Raw genomic sequence first — 18,134 nt, forward strand, 5'->3', positions numbered from 1 at the left:
GGCGTAGCTCTGTCGGCTAAGGCGCTTGCCTACCGATCCGGAGTTGCGCTCGAGTGCGGGTTCAATTCCCGCTTGGGCTGATTACCTGTTTTTGGTTTTTCCGAGGCTTTCCCCAACCGTAAAACAAATGTCAGGTAATCTATGACGAATCATTGGTCTTATCTCGCCAAATATCATCTCACTATTACCAATGTCATCGACGCTAAATGACCCCGTAGTTGAAATAGCGTCGTTAAATAACCAAGCAGAAAAATAGTAATAATATATTTCAGTAATCCGTCACCGTAATAGTTGCATCATTATACATGAGATGGCGACTGTCAAGTGAGAGTTTAAATTTTTGGTCCGGAAACAGATGGTGCTTCGGTTGGAGTTTAACTGTCCAGCTATCACGATAGATACTGTCCTAGATCATATATACCCAGATTGCTCGGCGTTATAGGCTTTGACGGTAACAATTTTTGTCAGGTTTACTATGCTGCCATCTAGTTCTTACATAAGGAGTCACGTCATAACTTCCATTTGAATTGCATTAGCGACTGTACTGCCATCTCGTGTTCGTTTACGGCGGACGGGTGGCGATCCTGGCGGTTATTGTCTTCAAAGTGCAATCGATTTTAACATAGGAATGAGCAATGTATAATATAGGCTACATATATTATGTGATCTGGGATAGCGTTTTGGTGAGAGAACACCTCGGTTGTCCGTTTGGGGTTTAAGTGTACAGCCAGCGCTGTGGATGTTTTGATCGTGAGAGAGCACCCAGCTCGGGGTGTCAGACGTCTCCGGGTTAGAGAGAACGCCGAACTTTAGACAAAATAATATCACATCCATAGAGAAAGTCGCGATATGATCGCTGCAGTTAAAGCGACTATAAAACAACTACTTCATAATGGCTTCATAATTCCACCAGGCAGTCTCGAGACTACAATAGAATTGATAGTCGAAACGGTCCATACATAAATATAACGCCAATGGTTTGTTTGAAATTGTAATGAATACTGGTAAGAGTTACGTCCTTACTAAGAATAGGATTAATTTAAAAATTAATGCCTTAGTTAAGTACTTCAGAATTAGACTATATTAAATAAACTATTTATGTCTTTGCACTCCCGCATTTGTTAATCACCCCATTTATGTACGAAAAATAATTTTTGATTAAGTTAAAGTTAAATTTAATATTCCGTTAAGTTATTACACAATAAAAGATTTTAATGTAAATCTTCTTCAAGTCCATCTGATACCGAAATCTCAGATCTGCAGCCTACCCCTTGTGTAAATATATAACTCACTGAAATAAATAAGCATCAAAATGCATTATTCATTTATTAATGAATGCGTCATCGTTATTGTTGGAACTGCCTCATTTCGGATGACTGAATGGTTTCTTTCAGGAAATGCTACGATGCACATAACCTCTTAGAATATAAAAACACTGGCCGCGTGAAAAACCACAAGGCACAAAAACTTGTTTCCATGGTGCCACGAGTGACGTCAGAGTAAATCTTGCATGATAAAACGTTACAATTTTTCTCTCTTATGCTTCGAACATCAGTACATCACTATGGAATAACGGTTAGCATGTCTGACTGTGAAACATGTGGGCTCAGGTTCAAATCCTGGTTGGGATTTTCCGGAGTTTTCCTTCAAGACATTAAGAGCAATTATTGCTGGGTAAATTTCGGCGCTGGAACCTGGACTCATTTCGCTAGCATTAGTGTCTTCATTTCACTCAAACACTAGACAGCTATCATAATCGATAAAGTGTCGTAAACTAAACAAATTAAAATACTTCGATCACAGACGTTTCACGTAAAAAATGCAATAGCCATTACACTGCACAACATTAAATTTGTCCTATTTATAAACATATGTGTATTCGATGTATTTTGTGACCGCAAAAACGAATCTGCAGTTAGTTTTTGTCCAACACGTACTGTTTCTCCAAAATAAAAAGTTATTTAATTTTAGTGAAATGTTGCATTACTTTCACCTTATGAGATGCAACAAGTCACTGAAAGTACACTTTCTTGACAGCCACCTGGACTTCTTTCCAAAAAAAAAAAAACTTGGTGCCGTAAGTGATGAACACGGAGAGAGGTTTCATCAAGAAATATCTCCCTTCGAAAAGCGCTTCGGTGGAAGGTGGAATGAAAATATGCTGGCTGAATATTGCTGGTCACTCATCAGAGAGATTGCATAAGCTGTCTACAAACGTAAAAGATCAAAAAATAAATTTTAATTTGTGCTAGCGTAACAAATTTGTGTATATAAGTGAAGTGTACTGTAAAAAATGGTATGTGTTAGAAAATTTTGGTTTTCAGATTTGAACTCAGCACCTCTCATTTAGTTAAAATTACTTAGTTTCATCTAAGGGACAGAAACAAAGTTTACATTTGTTGTCCAGTTTTATCAACGTGGAATAAATATATAAGTGTATCACACCAGCTATCATAAACATACATTTGAGAGACTGTCTGTCATTTTCAGTACTCGCAGTATCTAAAGCTGACACCATTTAAAGAAATTAGATTTGTGTCCACTGCTGCACCCTGCTAGTTAATACGAAACTAGCATTACCAACTTAGACTGAACACGTCATCAATCTCTTCATCAACTGTGATATTATCTGGCAATTCTGTGCCATGTCAGTGGTTCATAGTTGATTGATTACCAGTTTAACGTTCATTTGTGCAACCGCATAGCCTACTCTGCAGATTGCTGACCATTACTGCTACACAGTTGCCATAATGGAGGGGCTCCGTTCTCCCCAGCGCAGCATTTGTAGCGTCCGTGCAGTCATTTGTCAAACGAATAACAAAAGAATAATGATTTCACCGCTCTCTTTTTCCTCTTTCCATTGTCACAATCGCATTCTCAGTGCTTTTAATGCCTATCAAAAAGGGATAGGCTTATATAATTTTTACCCCATTTATTACCTAAATGATCAGCTGTAGGCATTTGCAAGGTACCTGAACACAGATTAGAGAATGAGGTATCGAAGTCGGATATTTCGACTCTTTGCATGTTTCTTTGTTCGTGTACTGTTAGGCATTTGTTTCCTAAGAAATTGAAGCGATAACCTTACAAATAGCATGTCGAATTTTTAATGTCGTCGCAGTCATTTGTCAAATCGCAACAAAAGCGTAACTATTCACAACTCTTTTTTTTTTTTTCCTTTTAATGCTATTGTTAAAAAATGAAACTTTCTCACTCCTTTTAATACTTGTGAAAGTGTGATAACAATTTTCATAAATATAAGTCATATGCTACTGGAACTGTGTGTTAACAGCGAAAATTTCTTCCTAACTCATTTACAATTTAGGAATAGATTCACAGATACGGAAATCTTGCACAATTTCGTAGCTTTTCCTGCATATTAAATTTCTTCTTTCCCTCTCCCTGTTATTTATACTCGCTTTAACGTCTTTGGTCATATCGCGAGTTAATCTTTTGGGTGAAATCCGAAGGCCTGTGTACTATTGTTGAGACTGGCTCTATTGTTGTGAACTAGATGGCGACTGTATATGTATTACTGATTTGTTATGCATATGATATATTGTTTTCGGTGATGAATGAGGCCGGTGATATTCAGGAATGTTGTGGCCCGAATTTCCTGACATTTGCCTTACGGTTGAGGGAAAATCCTGAAAAACCTCAACCAGGAAATTCAACCCGATCGGGAATCGAATCCGGGCCTTTTGCGTAAGAGACCAGCATGCTGACCCCTACACCACATAGGTGGTCAAAAATTTATTTGGAAATAAAAACTTGAAATGTATTAATACTTAATAATATTATGGGACATTTTTTGTAATCAATAACGCAAGTCAAATGCAGTGTTAATGAAATCAGACTTTTTCTTCGTGTAATTTGTTTGTTTAACGTTGAGAGTAAATTGACAAACGAAGCGGTACTGCTCCATATGAATGACATAAGCACCAGGGCCATACAGCGGCAGGAAGGAATAGATCATTCGAGAAAATCTAATGACCTTATCGGGAATCGAACCCGCGAAATTCCGGCTTACGCCTTAACCGCGACGCTGCCGCGTGTCTCCACAGAATTTAATGACAGGCAAAATTTTCTCTACCATTCCCTGGCATTCATTATTTCCATTCAGATGAGTGCACAGATAAGTTACTCTAGGCTTCCTCATCCTTAAAGAATTACTGCCTACTAGTTTTGAATCCCCTTGTTATGAATGTTTTAATTTTCCCAGAAGCAATTTGTTTTATAACGACTTGCATTAAAATATTGCTGAATTTTAAACGAAAGGAATTCGCTTAGAAAATTATTACAAGTTTATATTTATACCGCTTTTAACAGTGTAGACCTAGGCCTCTATATTTAAGTAGCAATTAAGGATTGGTGATTGTTTGCTTTTAACAAATAGCTTTGAAATTCTTAAAATAATTTTAAATTCCCTTTTATTTACAAATGCCCAGGTTAGTTTAAGGAGAAAAGATTGTGACTTATTAGCCATTTGTTATAAAAATGTTCTTTTTTGACAAGGACGCCAGCAGTGTGTTCCTATGGCAACAAAATACCGCCAAGAAGATGATGATTTAGCTCCGGAAACATTCGCTGGCACAGATTTATCAAATGTGTATTATAACGAGTTATTTAGAAACTAAGCAAAGTCGTCAATTAATAAAATTTAAGAATTGAACAGCAAAAAAGACCTTTTATGGAAAGGATCTTATGTAAATGTTAAAAATAAGTGACATCACGATACCTTACAGTTTAAAAATGAAGTTTTGTATTTCATTTCTTCGGAATTATTAAAATGCATTTTGTGTGTAAATGAGAAAGTGAAAGATTGTATTCTGATTTTGGTAGATATCAAATTATTTAATTGATATGTTGGTTTTAAAAATATGCTGAAACAGTAAACGTAGTGAGTTAAAAGGAATTGATGATTCATTTATCTGACACTATTATGTTTTTTGATGCTGTGGCTACAGTCGCTTTGTCAGAATCTAACGAGACATTGGGTTTTTCCTTTATTTGTCTTTGTAGGGAGAAGGGGCTCGAAGGCTAGTACTGTAGCCTTTAATTAGCTTTATTGTATTTTACCACTAATATATAGGAATTAATTTTGAAGTCTTAAAAACCGCTATTTTTACAGATATCGTCACTAAGCTATATGTTGCCATCTGTCGATTCAGACATGTAGGCTTAAGTTTTCGATAAGTCCCACTAGAGTGTACTTCCTTCGCCTCCGAAAGCTTACTACGCAACTCCATACTGGTGTCATCACTACGCCAGTCGCAATACTATATCATGCAGCAACGTTTTGGGTAAATACTAATGAAATTAAATATTGAATAGTATTGAATATGAAACAGAGAGCGACAGTTAAATGACAGAGAAAACCCCTGAGGGAAGCCCTGGGGAAAGTTGACTTTGTCCACCAGAAATACGACTCCACCATCGTCGGGATTCGAATCTGAGTCTACAATCATCGTAAGCCAGACATTTGATTGCGGAAACAGATTCTTGCCAAGTAGGGAACTTTCTGAGACGAGAAACAGCTAGCTGAGAATTTTGCCTAAGAGTTCTTACACGTCCTTTAAATCTACTGAGTGACACCTAGCATAAATGTTCTTCCTTAGGAACCCATATGAAGGAGTTTGAATATATCCCGTCCGGTTTAGCATTCTTAAACTCATCTGACACTGCCCCAAGAATTACACGTCGCTGGTAGAATTACTGTTAAGATAAACATCGACAATGACAATTAACATCTCATCTTTCCGGATACCCTGAAATCTTGGTACATCTTAGCTATACTGGACTCCTAGGATTAACCATCTTCTGTGCACTGAAAGTAAACATGTCGCTTGCTATACAGTAGTAACCATCGTGGTCTACACGTTTTTATACGCCCGTTCCCATTTTCGCTGCATATGCCTCCACATTGTGAATTTCTCTCTTCATTCAAATTCACCCGCGAGTTTTTACAATTTAACTTATCGACTGCTAATTGTTACTCGATTGTAGCCTGGTTCGTTGCGAATCGTTTTATATCACAGCTAACGTTCTATCACTTCGAATTCTCGAGTTACCCTGCATCGTCTACCGTGTGACTCACCAATTCTTTCCTCAAATTCCCCTCTCCCGACTATCACTAGATGTCATCCGCTCCAAATCAATGTTACGTTGAATATATTGATCGTTTGTTTGTAGATTGCAGTTTACTTCATTGGAGTATGTTGTTTAGAAATTACAGGCGCGACAAAATTTTTCTGAAAATGTGTCGGCCAACTTTCTGGGATGACACTCTATACCAGCGGACCGAACTTATACACATAGGCCTACTCAAGTCAAAATTTGTGTACAAAGAAGCGAGTAAAAAAGAGAAAATGCACCAGCAAAATATATTTACCATTAATTTTTCTTGCGAACTCCAGAGTTAACGGGGATCTTTCACACATAAGTTCCACAAGCTATGTGTTCAATAAAAGGTGTGCTATGAAAATTGATCCGTCCTTTGTTTCGGAGTTTCCAATTCAATATTTATTCTTATTTACCAGGTTCAATTTGATTTCCATGACGCGATGTAACAGTCAGCCACACTATTTTATGACAAAAGATCTCTGGAACAAGTTGGTGCGTGGAACATTGCATTATCATTTTGCCCTGTGTGGGTCGGACTTCATACAATATGCGTGATTACTTACAGATTCATCAAACAATAGCTGGATGATATCGATTTCCGCTATTGGTTTTTAAACGGAGTTTATTCTCGTCTGTTATTCCAACCGCTTCCAATTTCCCATACAACGCTTGTTTTCAGAATCCAAACTTTTCAGATACGTATAAATCTGAAATGTTATTTACGCGTCACAAAAGGAAAATGTATTTTGATTCTATACATAATTTTGCGTGGAATGTGTATGCGGTGTATTGGGATCCCTCGCAAAAGGCAGTTTCAGTGGCTGCCTGTCTAGATTCCACTGGGAAGTCATAATTAGAATTTTTATTCGTTCAAAGGCAGTTGTTAGGAAACTGCCAGCCATATCGGTGGACAGGCACGGAGCTAGAGAGATTGTGGCATAGTATTGCGTCTCTCGAAGCTTCCCCCTTAAATCTCTGTGTATACCTGACATGTTATAAAGTGTAGCATTCTGCTGTTACGACGCAATAATAAGCAAGACAACACCGTCATGACGGGGCATAGCATCAAACGTTGTCTTCATTTTCCTTATTGTACATCTCGATTACACAACTTTTAACACTGTATCACTTCGGAATATGTATGATAAGAACTTCCTTGTGTTAAATTATAACGTACCTTGTTAACATGTTTCGACATATTTTCGGTCATCTACGGAACTGGCCTCTTCTGTCCTGTGTGGGTGCGTTCGTAGTGTAGAGTCAAAGAGTGTATGTGTTTTGAAATTGAGTTGTGTGTTGAGAATATCGTTGGGGTGTGTTTTCGTGTGTCTGTATATTTCATATTGTTCTAGTGTGTTGAGTTTCTGGCTTTTTGGTTGGATGTGCAGTATTTCCATGTCTGTATTGATGTCTCTGTAGGTGTGGTTGGCATTTGTGATGTGTTCTGCATATGTGGAGGTGTTTTGTAATTTTTTTATGGCTGTGATGTGTTCTTTGTAACGTGTTTGAAATGATCTGCCTGTCTGTCCTATGTAGAAGTTGTTGCAGGTGTTACATTTGAGTTTGTATACGCCAGTGTGGTTGTATTTGTTTGTTTGTTTGTGTTGCTTGTGTGTTGAGATGTTTTTGTAGAGTGTTATTTGTTCTGTATGCGATGTTGTAGTTTAATTTCTTGAATGAGGTTGCAATTTCATGTGTGTTTTTGTTTTCGTATGTTAGTGTGATGTATTTTTTGTGTTCTTGTGTTTGTGTTGTATTCTCCTGTTTTTTGTGGTTTTGTTTTGTCTTACATATTATGTTGTCTATTATGTTGGGGTTGTATCCGTTTTCTTGTGCTATGTATTTGATTGTGTTTAGTTCTTCGTTGTAATCATTATTGTTTAATATGGCCAACCGTAAGTCACTGAACTACTCTTATTATTGAAACCTACACATACACTATTGTTTCTCAATATACGTTAACGATAATTTGTTAACCTGTTGTGTATAATTAACTCCTGCAAATATTTTTGGCCTAGGCACAAAATATACGATACGTTCAGTTCCGAGCTGAGCTGAGCAGTTCTGTGTACTATAAAGTCATAACTATTCCACGGCCGCGGACATGTCTGCGGTGTACTATCTCGTCTTTGAGTTTGGATGGGGTGGGCCCAGGTTAAATAAACGGAGTTACACCTTGCCTGGATGTTGACGGGCAGGTAGATTAGATGCGCCGCAGTGTGGAGTGTGGTATCTGTTTTGCTAATTTAAAACATATTAGGCCTACTATACTCATTTTTGGCTTGCTCTGCTCGTATTCTGATAAAATGCACAAAGATGAACTGGTATAACCTTAATTCATGAAAATCGGTCCACCCATTAGAAAGTTACGGCCAATTAATATTTAAGCTGTATAAATTGAGACCCATTGCGCGAAAAGGGACCTAAAGTCGTAAAAGAAGATTTTACAGGAGAACAAAATAACGAATTTGCGGTATAAAAATATCTTAGCCAACCTGTAGGCTTTCTTTTAAATAGTAAACTAGGACGTAGTTTTACACAGTGCTTCTTAAATACCTAAATATTTCTTATAGTTGCTGAGAAAATAAATGAAAACTTTAATTGCATTTTTCTCCAAAAGTACATAATGTAATATCAACATTCAATAAGTAATATATTAAAAACTATAGCGCCTAGAACCATGATTTTTTTAATGCTCAGAATGCCATCTTCTTTTTGAAACCACAAAAAAAAAAAAAAAAAAAAAAACAAAAAAATGTAAAATTCGACTTTAGGTCTCATTTCCTGCAACTTGTCATATGTAAATCGCTTAATGGAAATAAACTGGGCTTTAATGGGTTAAGAATGCAGGCCAGCTGCTCGCTGTATGTATGGTGTGCCGGTATTATCAGTTGTTCTCTGAAATATAGTTATTTCTGTGATAAGCAAGCACGGGCAACGTTAACAAGATAGGCCTACATTCATTAGACTCAATAGTTCAGCTGTTGCTGAGCTAACTGAACTAGTGCGTCGCAAATCAAAAAGGTTCTATGGAATAACGGAAGTATTTGCTTATTCTTATTGTTGTTAAACGTTAGATTTCTTTCAATTTTCGGTGTATGTAAATTTATTACTTAATTTTATAACTAACGCAGTTTTTGCTTTTAGTAGAATCCAAATATCCCATTCAAAGATCCTACTTCTAAGCCTTCACAGGCTAAAACTCAGCTGTCTATATCTGTAAATTCGACGATGACAGGATGCGTATCACATGCATGTTACCAGGTCATTGTGCACTTTCCAAGAAACGAAGCAGCGACTTAATTACATGAAGACACAGAGAGAGTAGGGTTTTCAAAGCTCAATTTCATAGGCTATAATTATGGTACTCTTTCTCGGTATTTTTTATACGTAGGTAGAATTAACACGAGAGAAAGAGACGCCATGCTGTAAATGTTACATAGCTGAAACGTTTTTCTTCTCCGGTTACTAGCGCTTTAGATAGATTAAAGCGAAACGTTTCCTCTTCAAATTGCAGGTGTTTAGAAGCTTGAGGTTTCTTCTTTCAATTAATCACGTGCGAAATGCTATCGCATGTTTAAACTACCACCTTCTTCCTTCCTTGCAGTTTTTGTAACACAACACTAAATATTTAATTAATCTGGAAAAGACATCGTTACAAAAAGTTCTTCACACAAGCATCTACGAGCGATGTAAACTTTATAAATGCAGGTATATTGTTTTTATCTATTACGATTCCGTGCGGACTTAAATGTTCTCTTCTGATCTAATTTATTAGATTAATCTTGTCCTGTGTTTATTTTTATCACGATATAGTCTTTTAGACTAAACCGATATGGATTTTTGCGATTTGAAAATAAATTGTAAACACAACGCTATTGTGTAGTGGCAAAATCACAGATCGAAGGCTAATATGACCTGCTTACGCCAAGTAGGGAAATATTACATGAAAGCCTCATTAGCAATGAGACGAACGCTTATGAGATCGCTATTTTTGGTAATTCAGTTTTGGATTAATTTTAGTATGTAACACCATGTGTAGCGAGGCCAAATTATGCAAAATTTAAACTTAAAGGTTTCCGATTTAAATTTTTTACCCATATTCTTTTCACTAACTCGGTAGCGCCGAACTTGAACGTCAGATTGGTAGTGGAGGGATCCCGAATTCGACACCAGATTTCGTTATTTCTCTTGCTACAGAGTTATTCCACGTTCAGTATTCTTAATATTTCTATAAATATTGTAATTCCAAAGAAGAAAATTCAAACATTTCTACAGAAATATTTTTCCTGCATCTCTATTATCGAAAAACATATTGTGATTTGCTGTCTGTTCGTTTATATATGGCCGAACTTTATTCTAGTTTTAAACTTTTAATAAACTGCAGTATGAATATTTACCTCCGCCACCTCCCTTCCATCCGCCGCCGCCTCCAAAACCGCCTCCGTATCCACCACCGCCACCGCCTCCTCTCCATCCACTGTAACCACCGCCGCCGCCGCCTCTCCATCCACCACCGCCTCCATAACCGCCACCTCCACCGCCGGAGGAGACTATCTTGTAGACGATGACTTTACCGCCTCCACCGCCTCCGTATCCACCGCCGCCGCCTCCGAATCCTCCTTTCCATCCACCGCCGCCGCCTCCATAACTGCCACCGCCACCTCCGAATCCTCCTTTCCATCCACCGCCGCCGCCTCCATAACCGCCACCGCCACCTCCGAATCCTCCTTTCCAACCACCTCCGCCGCCGCCGCCGCCATATCCGCCACCAAATCCACCTCCGCTAAAACCTGTAAAATAAACGAGGAAAAACTTGTGGAGACATTTAAAAACCTGATCATAAAATCTCGTTCGAAATGGGGTGTGCGTTTAATTTACTGTTGTAGTGATTGGATGGGGGGGGGGCATTGTTTTAATTCTCATGATATAGTCCCTTCATAATGAGAGTTGAGATATTGGATGGTCCTCTATCTGATTGGTGGCAAGAGGATGCTATTTAGAACAAAGAAGTATAGGCTATTTATCTATGTTTAATTTTAGGATAATCTGATTAAAGCAATCAATTTTTAATCTCTCTGTCGTACTTCTAGCCACTGTCATACGTAAGCCAGACTCGATCGAGCCCTTGATGAAAGTTAGTCTTAGTGATAAATAGCTTAAATATCAGATGATTTGAAGCTGTTTGATAGATGTATTTGTCGCTTCTAAATGCACAGTTATCCGCTATAATTGAGTGACATGTATACAATTGATAAAATACCGGTGGTTTCTACTTAGCAAATATTAAGATCGTATCAATCAGATAAAGAAAATAAGAAAACATTCATTTTTGTTTCCCTCGAATTAAAATGAGAAAATAGACACTATATAAATGATATTGACGTACAGTATGTTTATTTCAAATATCGCTTACTAACACCCTGAAGCCAGGTAGCTAAAATTTTAGAACAATGCCTACGGCGTGGAAGGTCCAAACTTCAATGCCCGGGTATTGAGGGGATTTTTTTGTTGCTAAAACATCTAGAACGGCCCGGGTCCTCTCAGCCTCCTGTCAAATTCAGTATCGGGTCTTTGTTAAAGGTAAAAGGGGTTCTACCTCCATGCTCCCATGCGCATTCATGGTGTGTAAAGGGATACATTACCACTCCGTAAAATACAGGCACTCAATCCCCTTACACTCTGTATACAGAGGGTATATACGTCCTTTTCACAGTCGTCTGGGAAGGTCTACAGGATCAAAAAATGTCCATACAACATAGGGTCAAAACTTGAGTTTTCCCAAAAAAAAAAAATATATATTTCTTCTCTTATTTTATTCGCGTTATACTGCTTATATCGTTAGAAAAATTACAAAAACAATTACATCAGTAGGTATATCTAGCAAAGAGTTAATATTAGTTTAAATAAATATTTGTGTGTTCTATTACGTTTTCGTGAAATTAAATAAAATTGCATGCTTAAATTTGTTAATATTCTGGCGTGAGAGACGTGACAACGTGTTCACCAGACGGTATTCTGCACAGACGTACGTACATGTCAGCTGAGTTCAAGCTCCCTGTCCATAGGTCTACTGTCGAGCGGATGACAGTTCGGTACCAGGTATTCGATAAACAACTTACAATGTCATTCACAGTTTAGGAATATCATGTGTTATTAATTTATGGAGAAAGTCGTCGTAATTAAAGTGAGGCAAAAAGATGTACCGTCAATGTATTCCGCAATGACGTTTACCTAATCGGCGAAATTTTGTAGCGGTTTCTCAACGATTATTAGAAACTAGGAGTCTCTTACCTCGTTTCGAAAATCACACAAATAGAATTTTCTTTAAAATGGTTGCCTATTGCTTTATGGAAGCGGGAGAGATTAAAATGTTGCATTAAAAAAAAGTTCGTGTGATTTTGTGCAGTAAATCATTACTATTTATTTTTTATAGGTACAATTAAAAATGGACCAATATTGCTAATATTGTTACTTAAATAAATTGGAAATGTACCATAAAGTTCTATTAGTGAGATTGAAAGTTTGTATTTGCTGTTCGTTTTATGTAAACAACCATCCGCTCCTGCAATAGAACAGAGCATCTGTTTTGTACCGGTTTGTCTGTATCCGCTTGAGCTGTACAATGTACTTTTAAACTCTCTCCTTTCCATTCAGCAACGTTGCCAAACGTCTAATATTGTAAACTTATTAGTTAAATATTGCAATTAGAAAAAAATTGTAAGGACATTTTTCTCCCTTATGACATGAACCATCGTTAATTAAAAAAATGGCACTTATACCCCTTACACCCTGTATATTATGTGAAGAAGGAAATTAAGTTAAACCCATAAGATGGCGCTGGAAAACAACAACTTATAAGGAAGTTAATGCAGCCTATATTTTTGTGTTACTTCAGAATGTTACTTTGAGAATATGTATTTCGCATTTCTCTTTGAAATGAACACATCTTGTAAGGTAGACTATAACGTATTCGTGAATGTATAAATAATTATTCAATTTCTGCTCCTTTCCACTCCACTGACCTCCATCAGAGTGGATTTGGAAACTAGGATCTCACTTGAAAATGTTTTAATTCGGAAGAGGTATTAGAGCTGGCAAGTTTTTAACCCGATGGCCAGCTGATTGATCGCTCTTTAAATTGCATAGTGACGAGGGGTGGGGGTAATGGCTAGCAGGTCGAAATGGAGGACGCTCGCACGTTCAAGAGTCGAGCCCAGTTAATGGGGATTTAAAACTACTTCCTTTCGTTACACTTCACTCTATCCTTTAACTCAAATTTGTTCAATGAATGAGTCAGTTTTCCTCTATGCTCTTTATTCACTTTCAGCTGTTTTAATTACCTCCTAATGCAAGTTCTTACATCCTCTGGAAGGCATTCATATAATTATCGATAAAGAAGCATGTAGTTTCTACAGTGAGAATCATGTTTTAAATCTAAAGGATAGTGGTTCTAATTCTGAAATGTTTTGATTTCTATAGAGGACGGCTTCCTGAGTTTATCATTGGGCGTAAGAGTCTCAGTTCAAAACCTACCGAATCTAGCGTTACAGCTGGCGTCAGCGTTTTTGGCGCGTGTCCTAGATATATAGTGCCCAGTTTGTGAGCATGTTGCTAGTGCAGCTGAGAATGGTACCACTTCCTATACACGCCACATCAGCCATTTGCCAAACACAATTGTCAGACTGACAGCGGCAAATGTAAAACACTCGCACTTAACGTTCCCATTACTTATTTCACACACCAAAAACGGTGACGCGGATTGTACATAAACAGATCGTAAAATACAGAGTGAAAAAAGACTAAATAGGGTCCTTTTGAGAGCTGATTCAGGGCAGTAAGTTAAACATAAAGTATAATATCATTGTGATGGGAGAAGCGGTAGTAGGAGGAAGGAGAATAAAATGCATAAGATTAGTTGATGATATGGCATTGTTAGTAGAAGAGGAGGTGATACTAAGGGCTAAGCTACTGGAGTAAATGACAGCTATGAGCAATATGGGAAGAAGATAGATGCAGATAAAACGAAGACCTTGGTCATAGGAACAAAAGTAAAGAAGGTAAACTTGCGAATACTAAATGAGACAGTAGAGCAAGTGAGCAGCTTCAAATACTTGGAGTAACATAAGCTGCAGCCAGGAAGCTTTTAATAGGAAAAGGACGATCTTCTGCGGACCTCTGGAAAAACAACTATGGAAGAGACTAGTGAAGTGCTTTGTGTGGACTGTTGCACTGCATGGGGCAGAAACATGGACATTAAGACGAAGAGAAGAGAAACGACTAGAAGCTTTTGAAATGTGGATAATGGAGCGTGTGAAGTGGACAGACAGAATAAGAAATGAAGCTGTGTTGGAAAGAGTGGGTGAAGAAAGAATGCTGCTGAAACTGATCAGGAAGAGAAAAAGGAATTAGCTGGGTCACTGGCTGAGAAGAAATTGCCTCCTGGAAGGAATGGTGAACGCGAGAAGAGTTCGGGGTAAAAGGAGATATCAGATGATTTACGACATTAAGTTGTTACATGGATCATATGAGGATACAAAGAGAAAGACAGAATTAGGAAAAAGGTTGAGTTTGTAGTGACAGACCTGCCATTGGGCAGAACACTATGAAGGAACCATTGTGGTCTTTTGTGAACGGTTTTTGAGATATTGGTAGAAATAAAAGCTAACAGATGACAACGTACGGCGCATGTTCACTAACAGAAGCTTGAATCGCAAGACAACAAATCATAACTATGTACGAGTACTTAAAACCACGTAAGATTGAGTAACAGAGGCACATTGGTGGCTTTGCATTTACTCCTGCCTTAGACCTGCTTCCGACTTTTTTCTACCGTCACTGAATGCACAGTTACCACATCTTCCTTCCTATTACACACTTCGGTACAGATCTTCAATCTCTTCAAGGAAATTATGCACGTAGCCTCAAGTGCCTCCTGATAAAGTAATAACTGAACAACAGAATTTTGCTCAGACTTAAAACAATGTGTCCCTTATGGTTTGGAGTGCGCTGAATCCGAAAATGCATCTCTTTTCTTCGTATCACGTAAGGTTTTTAAGATATACTGTAATTTCACTTTTCGATAAGCACTCACCCAGTAAACATCTAGCGCGAGTTGGGCGTTGTAAATCAAAACAAAAGCTAATGCATTTATGAGTTTATGACTTACTTCCGGTTTCTTATGGTTGTTGGCATCTTCTTTTGTACTTCTAATACATAAACAGATATTGGTCCCTTCTATTAAGTAATTTTATAACAGTTCAAAGTGAGATCTACTCAATGAACAAACAATTTTTAAAAATTACCAGTTTGAGTGAAGGCAAATTAAAAGAGAGAATTTTCATCAGTCCACAAATTCACAAAGTTATGGCTGATTCTTTGTTTGAGGAAAAACTTTCCGTTACAGAAAAATTGGCATGGCGCGCTTTCAAAGATATTTGCTCAAATTTCCTTGGAAATTGTAGGGCAGACAACTACATAGAACTTGTTGTGGAAACCATGTTAAGTGCATATGAGGAAATGGGGTGTAATATGTCTCTCAAAATATACTTTTACATTCTCATTTGGATTTCTTTCCTTCTAACTTTGGAGCGGTAAGCGACGAGCTTGGGAAAATATTTCATCAAGAAATATCTGAAATGGAAAGGCGATATAAAGGAAGATCATCATCCAGCATGCTTGCAGACTATTGTTGGTTCCTTGTAAAAGACTGTCCCCGGTCTAGTTATAAACGGAAGTCGTGCAGAAAATTATTTAAATGGTAAGTTAAAATTACGAGTTTTTTCTCATTATACCCAAGAAATATTTTTGTTGTTGTGTTTTAAACTATGTAACATAATTTTTGTATCCCGTACACATTTTGCAAGTATTGTGAGGCATTTTGAATCATAGTGTATTGTATTTTATCAGTAACAGTGAAAAATGAAAAAAAAAAAAAGTTTTTGTCATAAAAAATTAAACTCATTTTCCCCGGAAAATGGTACATGATGGGGCAATTTACCTTTTAAATTCAGATTTAGGGCACATAATTGTTAGCATGCATTTTTCAATGGAAAATCTCAGACGTAAGCAGGACACGAACCTGACCGCCTGAATGACAGACTGATAGTCTAGCCCAGGATAGTGCATTAAATTTTTATTTATCTGGATTCAAATACCAAAACGCTTCATTATTATTTATGCCTCACTTGTGACTTTAATGCACGCTTTTAAAGTGATGCCAGTGGCATGCTATTGTCAATAGGTTGTGGTTTAATTAATAACAAATATTCGTTCCCATATTGAGGATAATCCCACGTGTGCCGCTGCTTCATCAAGACGGGCCGGCCCGGCTATAAATGCTCGCTTTATTAACTCATGGATTGCACTAAATTGTAATTGCATTTTAAAATAGTTCCATTCGCCCGGAAATTGTTTTGCATTTCATCAGCTTCAGTCGGTTACAGGTTTCTGAGATTTTTTAATGTCATATGATCGAGAGTTGGAATTAATTAGGCTATAGATTGGCAGAGTGGAATCATACAACAAAATATGCCACAATTTCAGGAAAATTGCATATTTTATGTCTGCATGAGAGACATACTCTTCCAATTGTTTCAATGTCATTCTGACTTATTTATTTTTAATTTCACGTTATGATTTTAAATTAGTTAGTTTTTAACGACATTATATTTCCTGTGAGGTTATCAATCATCGAACATTCTGCCGGACGTTCAAAACTGTCAGAGAGAAATTAATTTTAAGAGCGCTAAATTTTTTGCATGTCTTTCTTCGAAAGGCAAGTAAAAGTGTGAATTCCATGTGGTATGTCTCTGGTAGAGGGCTCTAGGCAAAATATGTCGGAAATTTCTCCCTCTCATTGAATTTCTACATAATCTCTACACTTGAAACACCGATAAATGAAAAAGTGATAGGCTATATTTATTATACAAATACTGTACGAGTATATTTATTTTTCATATATTCCCACCTGTAAGTACATCCCTTGTTGTTAAATGTAATAAAGGTAATTTAAATTACATTATTTATCCTATCACGATAAACCTTATGCTTGTTATTTTAAGGAACTTTTATCTGTATCGATTTAGTATTTCGTTTGTTGATGAATTTTTATTTTATTGTAGTTAGGTTAGGGTTAGGTTAGGTCGCGGTGGCTACGGGCGGGTTAGGACGACCCTTTGCACGTCGGCATACTGAGGCTTATTGTTGGGATGAATGAGGATGAGGGTGTACCAGCACACCGGCCGCATGTGACCCCTTACCCGTTCACCCAATGGGGACCTACTACCCTCCCCCGCTCCAAATTCATACCGCAGAGGTGACCAAGCAGGACAGGATTCATTCCAACGGTCCTTCCAAGGTGTCGAAGTTGTAGTTAATTAGATTTTTTTCTTTTTTAGTTTTATGTTACTTTCATTTTCACATTTTTTTTATTTAGGAAGGAAATAAATTAAATGTTTACATTCGTATAAAATAATATAATATCTCGTCAATATTTCATGATATTTTAAAAGCGTTTCTCGGTTCAAAGTTTTAAAAGCTTGTGATCACATTAAGGAATATCCGAACCAGCTCAAATTAAATCAACGATACGGCATCTGGCTACACAAGCTGCAAAGAGCATCAAGATTGACGGTGGCATTTTTTAAGAAATTATGTAAAGAGAAATGGACAATTAAACACAACATACAGGTAGCGATCATTTGATTTACTATCATCTGCACTGTTCCGTTCCTATGATTTGGACTGGGTTAAGAATAAGACATGTTTATATAATGATTTTCCATTAGAATCGTCCATACTGTCACTGCAACGTATGACTCTTTCCTCCTGAAATATTCTGTATACTAAACGAAATTCATGTGAAAATGTACTACCTGTGAAGAATCGAACCGCTCTCATTTTCTATCGCTAGTCAAATGTATGACACCTTATACCACGTGGTCACAGTGCGGGAGTCATTTATTCATAATGTTCTGCCCAAGGACAGGTCTTTCACTGCAAACCCAGCA

The 18,134-nt window shown here is 37.3% G+C and overlaps 1 protein-coding gene across 1 annotated transcript in view; it reads right to left on the reverse strand.

The window, feature by feature from the left end:
• LOC138713463 (uncharacterized) overlaps positions 1-18,134 on the reverse strand; it is a 45,052-nt gene that overhangs the window by 14,504 nt on the left and 12,414 nt on the right. The window contains exon 3 of the mRNA XM_069845586.1: positions 10,524-10,916. Within this exon, the coding sequence (XP_069701687.1) occupies positions 10,524-10,916 (393 nt within the window). The remainder of the gene's footprint in view (positions 1-10,523; positions 10,917-18,134) is intronic.

This window comes from Periplaneta americana, chromosome 14, assembly GCF_040183065.1.
Source record: "Periplaneta americana isolate PAMFEO1 chromosome 14, P.americana_PAMFEO1_priV1, whole genome shotgun sequence".
NCBI lineage: Eukaryota > Metazoa > Arthropoda > Insecta > Blattodea > Blattidae > Periplaneta > Periplaneta americana.